This window comes from Apodemus sylvaticus, chromosome 5 (assembly GCF_947179515.1).
Source record: "Apodemus sylvaticus chromosome 5, mApoSyl1.1, whole genome shotgun sequence".
NCBI classification, from domain to species: Eukaryota; Metazoa; Chordata; class Mammalia; order Rodentia; family Muridae; genus Apodemus; species Apodemus sylvaticus.
The window spans coordinates 16,190,228-16,196,970 of NC_067476.1; the positions used below are offsets into that span (position 1 = coordinate 16,190,228).

The 6,743-nt window shown below is 37.6% G+C and overlaps 1 protein-coding gene across 1 annotated transcript; it reads right to left on the bottom strand.

The window, feature by feature from the left end:
* Positions 1-1,807: 1,807 nt before the first annotated feature.
* Positions 1,808-2,743, bottom strand: LOC127684139 (olfactory receptor 1N1). Its single transcript, XM_052181105.1, has one exon. It carries the CDS (start codon positions 2,741-2,743, stop codon positions 1,808-1,810), a length of 936 nt encoding a protein of 311 aa, XP_052037065.1.
* Between the last annotated feature and the right edge of the window lie 4,000 nt (positions 2,744-6,743).

Here is a 6,743-nt window from a genome sequence, read left to right on the forward strand (position 1 = left end):
ACCCTAAGCTTAGCCCATTGGTTCGCTGTGAGCCATGGGTATTTTGATCCCCCTTCTAAGAAGGACCAGAGTATCCACACTTTGGACTTCCTTTGTCTTGAGCTTCATGTGGTCTGTGAATTGTATCTTGGATATTCTGAGTTTGGGGGCTAATATCCACTTAATAGTGAATGCATAACATGTGCGTTCATTTGTGATTGGTTTACCTCACTCAGGATAATATTTTCTAATTCCATCCATTTGCCTAAGAATTTCACAAAGTCATTGTTATATTTAGAATTTTTAATACAATTCTAACTAGCTTGGCTGGGTGGAATCTAAGCCTGTTAGACAGTTGACCACGGAGAAGCAATCACGGCCCTTGGCGGTCCTCTATATGCTGAACTGATTGAAATCCTTATTGCTGCAGAAACATTGGAGAAACCAAAGTGAAAACACACTCTGTTACATTAATTGGTTTGATTGTTTAGGTAGATAGTAGACAATGGTCAAGATAAATGCAAGAATAAAATTCCATGGTCCATAATTTAAATTTTTAACACTTGGGTCTTTTTTGAAGGACAGAAAGCCCAGTTTAGATCTGAAGACACATTTATAATTAGATAAGAAAAGAGTTTCAATATTCTCATTTCATGGTCACTAGAAAGCTACTGGGGTTGAGCATTTTTTTACTTGTTTTAGGTGTGTTGTTCTTTTGCTGTTTTAAAATATCTAGTATTTATATTTCTTTTTATTTATATGCATGTGTGCCTATGTATGAACACACACACATGTATGCATGTGTGCCTATGTATGAACACACACACACACATGTATGCATGTGTCCATGAAGGGCATAAGAGGGTTTGGATTTCCTGGAGCTGGTGTTATGGGTAGTTATGAGCTGCCTGACTAGGGTGTTAGCAATTGAACCTGGGTCTACTGAAAGAAGAACAAGTGCTATTATCTACTGAACCATGTCTCCAGTCTGTCTCCAGTCTCCAGTCTCAGCAATGGACAGAAGCAGTGTGAAGAAATCTAACAACATTCCTGGAGAAACTGCAGAAAGTCATTTAACCAGTACAGAAATATAAATGTTGAATTAAGTGAAGGGAAATTGGTTACGTATTTTGGATTTCTTGGAATGTAACATCGATCCTTTGTTTTATCTTGACTTCTACTTATTCTTATGGACAAGACTAATATGCCCAGTAATGAACTCATAATCTAGAATGAAAGATCATGAACGGAGAGACTTTTACTTAGCTATAGGCAAATTGTAAATATTCTGTGATACTTGTTGGACAAGTGGATTTTGGAGAACAGTTTGATACTTCTAGGTTGTTGTACACACAAAGAATGACACCCATAACAACAATAGATATCACTTGTTGGGCATCTACTACACTGGTTATTGCATCCAATGCATTTTCCAACTTATCATATTCAATTTTTCAACTCTTCACATTAAATAGAACACTGAACTGAGTGTTGATATTCAGACAGTGAATCTCACACGCTGAAAATATTGAGACAGAGAATTGCAAGTTAAATGCCAACTAAGGCTACAGTGAGTATAAAGTTAACCTTGGTTTTATATCAAATACCTATCTTAAATAAAAAGACAGAAGGTAGAAAAGATTAAATAAATAAATAAATAAGACAATAAATAAATATTATTTTCTATAATCTTTACTTTATGCAAGGGAAGATTAAAGTTCAATAAGGGTAATCTTATTGTACTTGTACTTAATATGTATGCAATCTGAAATGACAAGAAACTTGTTTGACATTGACTATGTTTTTTCATTGAACATTACTCTTGTATTTAAGAAAATAAAATTCTCCTATGACAGAGAAGCCTCTTTAGGGCCCCTTTCATATCCTTGTTTCTTAGGCTATAGATGAAGGGGTTCAACATGGGAGTCACGACCGTATACATCACAGCAGCTGCAACATCCTTTTCTGTAGAGACTACAGATGGAGGGCACAAGTAGGCACTAAAGAGTGTTCCATAGAAAACGCAGACCACACAGAGGTGTGAGCTACAGGTAGAAAAGGCCTTTGTACCACCACCAGGGGTTCGAACCCTCAGGATGGCAACTACAATGTGAATATAGGAGATAACAATGCATATAAAAGGGACCATTAGTACTGTACCTCCTAAGGCAAAAACCACTAGTTCATTGACATGAGTGTCAGAGCATGAGAGCTTCAGGACAGGAGTAATGTCACAGAAAAAGTGAGATATTTCCCCAACAACACAGAAGGACAGCCGAGCCATGAGGAGAGTGTGAGTCAGAGCAACTACATTGGTGAGAACCCAGCACAGGGCAAACATCAGGGCACAGACTCGGGCACGCATGATTGTGGAATAGTGGAGAGGGTGACAGATGGCCACATAGCGGTCATAGGCCATCACAGCCAGGAAGAAGCTGTCCAGATCACCAAACATCAGGAAGAAATACATCTGTGTGAGACAACCAGTATAGGAGATGGTATGGTGCTGAGTCTGAACATTAAACAGCATCTTGGTTACTGTAGATGATATTAAACCCATGTCAGCAAATGACAAGTTGGCCAAAAAGAAGTACATAGGAGTGTGAAGGCGTGGGTCAGAACCAATGGCCAAGATAATGAGCACATTCCCAGTCAAGGTGATAAGATACATACATAGGAAAAGTCCATAGAGTAGCTGTTGTTGCTCTGGAAAACCTGGTAGTCCTTGTAGAAAAAATTCAGAGACACTGGACTGGTTTTCCATGAGGATAGAGCATCTGTAGGTCAGAAAAGAGAGTCAGAATGTAGGGTTGCATCTCAAGATGCATGCACTGGCCTCTGAGCCTTCAATACATCTGTATTTCAATTCAAGATTCCTAGTCCTAATGTTACCTGCCATTGTGTTTTCATTTCTTTCATTCTCTCCTGAGGAATTCCCTACTTTGTACTGTCCCTCTCTCTTCCCCAGTGCAGTCTGTGATACAAGGAACATTCTTCAGTGAGGGTCATCTTCCAGAGGCATGATCATCTCTAGCCTTAGACTAGCTTTATAAGTTCCTATCAGTTCTTCTGTTACACTAGGAAAACCTTATGTATATGATAAAGTGAACCAAATTATATATTCTTTCTGGCAATTATCTGAAAACATGTAAAAAGTCACCATTAATAAACCTTCATGATAAACCATTTTATAATAAATGGCAGTTGAATGACTCATTCTCTCAATCTTTGATCATGTCTTCAGATAGAAAATACCTACGTTTTTTTCTTTATCAACAGCACTATCTTCCTTAAATATTTTTGATTAGTCAAAGCTCACACCTAAAGACAAATCTATCTGCAAACCAAAGGATTTCCTGAAGTAGTTTTAGATTTCTAAGTCAAATTTTCAAACTTTTCCAGGAGGAGAATCTGAGAATGATTGCATATCTGTGTAACTCTGAAACTTACACAAACTGAATTGACTAACGCATCTCAAAATTTCACAAGTTTTATCAGAGATAAGGAGTCACCATCAATTTTGTTTCTGGCTTAATTAATTGATCATAATTAATCATGACAGAAATGTGATACCTCAAAAAGATTAGACTCCAGTGACTGGGCACATTCAAATAACCATATTCTCAGAGGAGAAGACACTTAGACCCAATGCATTTTAAATTTCTTCAAGACAAAGAAGGATGCAGGTTGTTTGATAATTCCATGAATCCTTGACTTCCAGAACCTCTCTTTATTTCCACATAAATATTTTTTCCACTTCATTTCAAAGTGCTTGCCTGTTATTTTAGAGAAAAACATAAAATGCATCCATCATTTTATCACTATATAAAAGAGTGTGAGACTACTGGTGGGGGTTGGGGGTTGACATTTGAAATGTAAATAGATACAGTAATCTATTTTAAAAGGGCCATTTCCAGGCAGTGGTGTCACATGCCTTTAATTCCAGCACTTGGGAGGCAGAGGCAGGCAGATTTCTGAGTTCGAGGCCAGCCTGGTCTATAAAGTGAGTTCCAGGACAGCCAGGGCTAAACAGAAAAATCCTGTCTCAAGAAAACCAAAATAAATAAATAAATAAATAAATAAATAAATAAATAGGCCATTTAAATATTCATTATTTATTTATATGTTTACAAGAGACTGTGTGCCTGTGTGTGTCTGTGTGTGTGTCTGTGCACACACACACACAAACACACACACACACACACACACACACACATGCCTACTTTTGCCTGCACCTATGTAGAGGTCAGAGCACAACTTGCAGCAATCTGTTCTCTCTTCCTACCATGTGGATTCTAAGGATTCAACTCATATTAACAATCTTGGCAGCAGGTATCCTTACTCACAAGCTATCTATACCACTAAAAGGTCATGTTTTGTTTACATTCTGTCTTTTTGTTATTCTGCTCAATACTTTGGATTAGCACCTCTTGCTCTATTTCCTGGTTTTACTTTTACTTGAAAAACTTTGTCATACTTTTTTAAATTTTCATCTCAGAAATTACTGCATGTCTTTGAGACATCAGTGAGGTGTTCCCATGAAGTGATTTATTTCCTATCATCCAAGTCAAGGAGTCTCTATACTTACCACTGCTCCTTCATCTACTGTGTCAGTCATCAAGTGTGAGAAAGGAGAACCTTATTTTAAAAATATTCCAGTACATGGACTTGATGTCCTATAACAGTTTTAGTCAAGTTCCAATGCTTACTGCTACCCAGTTCACTGAGAAGAAAGCCACACAAAAGTATTCATATAGGAAGAAAGACTCATAATCTCCCTGACAAGATTTTTAATAGGATTGACTGGAAGCAGGGTTCTGAAAAAAATGAATATTAAATACTAACAGCAAATAGAGACAAAAGTCAAATCATTCAATGGAGATGAAATTCTATGTAGAAGGATTAGAAGCTTGAAGAAAATAATGTCAGAGTTATAGATGAAAAGGGTTCCAAAAAGTGAAAAAAGGATCACAAAGACAAATCAAGGTCATAGTCGAATGTGAAGCTGCAACAGGCATAGTTTCATTCATCTGCATGATGAAGAAAATCCAGAAAATGAGTTTCTTTGTGGAAAACTCTTAATGATCTAAGACAGAACTTTTGATCCCACTTGGACAAGGTTTTGAGAAATTTTGAAGTGTTTTAAGTTTTCTGTTTGAAGAATGATCTGACAGACACAGAGCTGCTGTTTCATCAGGCTACTAATCCCTAGCAAAGAGTAGAACAAACTCTACTTTCAACACCTATAGATACAAGAAGTCAGGGAGCAGCGTTCCCCAGAGCCTTGTTAGTGAACAGTTATGATACCTGATTCCCATGTCTCCATTAAAACAGACAAAATTAGTGCAACACTGAGTGCCGTTAAAGCTGATATGTTCTACTGTTTTTTTTATACATAGCATTAAACATTTTTGCCACTGTATTGTTTGATAATAACAATCTATAGTAGCAGTTCTCAAACTGCTTGTTGCATATATTTATATTATAATTCATAACTATCAAAAATACAGCTCTAAAGTATCAACAACATAATTTTATAGCTTCAGTCACCACAACATGAGGAACTGTCTTAAAGGGCCACAACATTGGGAAGATTGAGAAACACTCATCTATAGTAAAATGTGCCTTCTAGGAAGACATATCTGGACTTTTGCAACAAGGTCTCTTTGATTATAAGCACCTTCACTTATTTTTTTATTCGATATATTTTTATTTGCATTTCAAATGATTTCCCCTTTCCTAGCCCTCCCACTCCCAGAAAGTCCCGTGAGCCCCCTTCTCTCCACCTGTCCTCCCACTCACCCCTTCCCACTTCCCCGTTCTGGTTTTGCTGAATACTGCTTCATTGAGTCTTTCCAGAACAAGGGGCCACTCTTCCTTTCTTCTTGTATCTCATTTGATGTGTAGATTATGTTTTGGGTGTTCCAGGTTTCTAGGTTAATATCCACTTATTAGTGAGTGCATACCATGATTCACCTTTTGAGTCTGGGTTACCTCACTTAGTATGATGTTCTCTAGCTCCATCCATTTGCCTAAGAATTTCATGAATTCATTGTTTCTAATGGCTGAATAGTACTCCATTGTGTAGATATACCACATTTTTTGCATCCACTCTTCTGTTGAGGGATACCTGGGTTCTTTCCAGCATCTGGCAATTATAAATAGGGTTGCTATGAACATAGTAGAGCATGTATCCTTATTACATGATGGGGAATCCTCTGGGTATATGCCCAGGAGTGGTATAGCAGGATCTTCTGGAAGTGAGGTGCCCAGTTTTCGGAGGAACCACCAGACTGCTTTCCAGAGTGGTTGTACCAATTTGCAACCCCACCAGCAGTGGAGGAGTGTTCCTCTTTCTCCACACCCTCTCCAACACCTGCTATCTCCTGAATTTTTAATCTTAGCCATTCTGACTGGTATAAGGTGAAATCTCAGGGTTGTTTTGATTTGCATTTCCCTAATGACTAATGAAGTTGAGCATTTTTTAAGATGCTTCTCCACCATCAGAAGTTCTTCAGGTGAGAATTCTTTGTTTAACTCTGTACCCCATTTTTTAATAGGGTTGTTTGGTTTTCTGGAGTTCTTTATGAACACAATAGGGCAATTACATATAAATTGACAGTGGTTGAGATATCATGCACATGACTTATGTAAAGTTAAGATATACAAAATCCTAGCCTTGGGGATGGGGCTGGACATGAAGTTTCATTTGTAATTGTTGGGTGATGATAGATTCTAAAAGAGGAAGAGATTTTTTTCTTCAA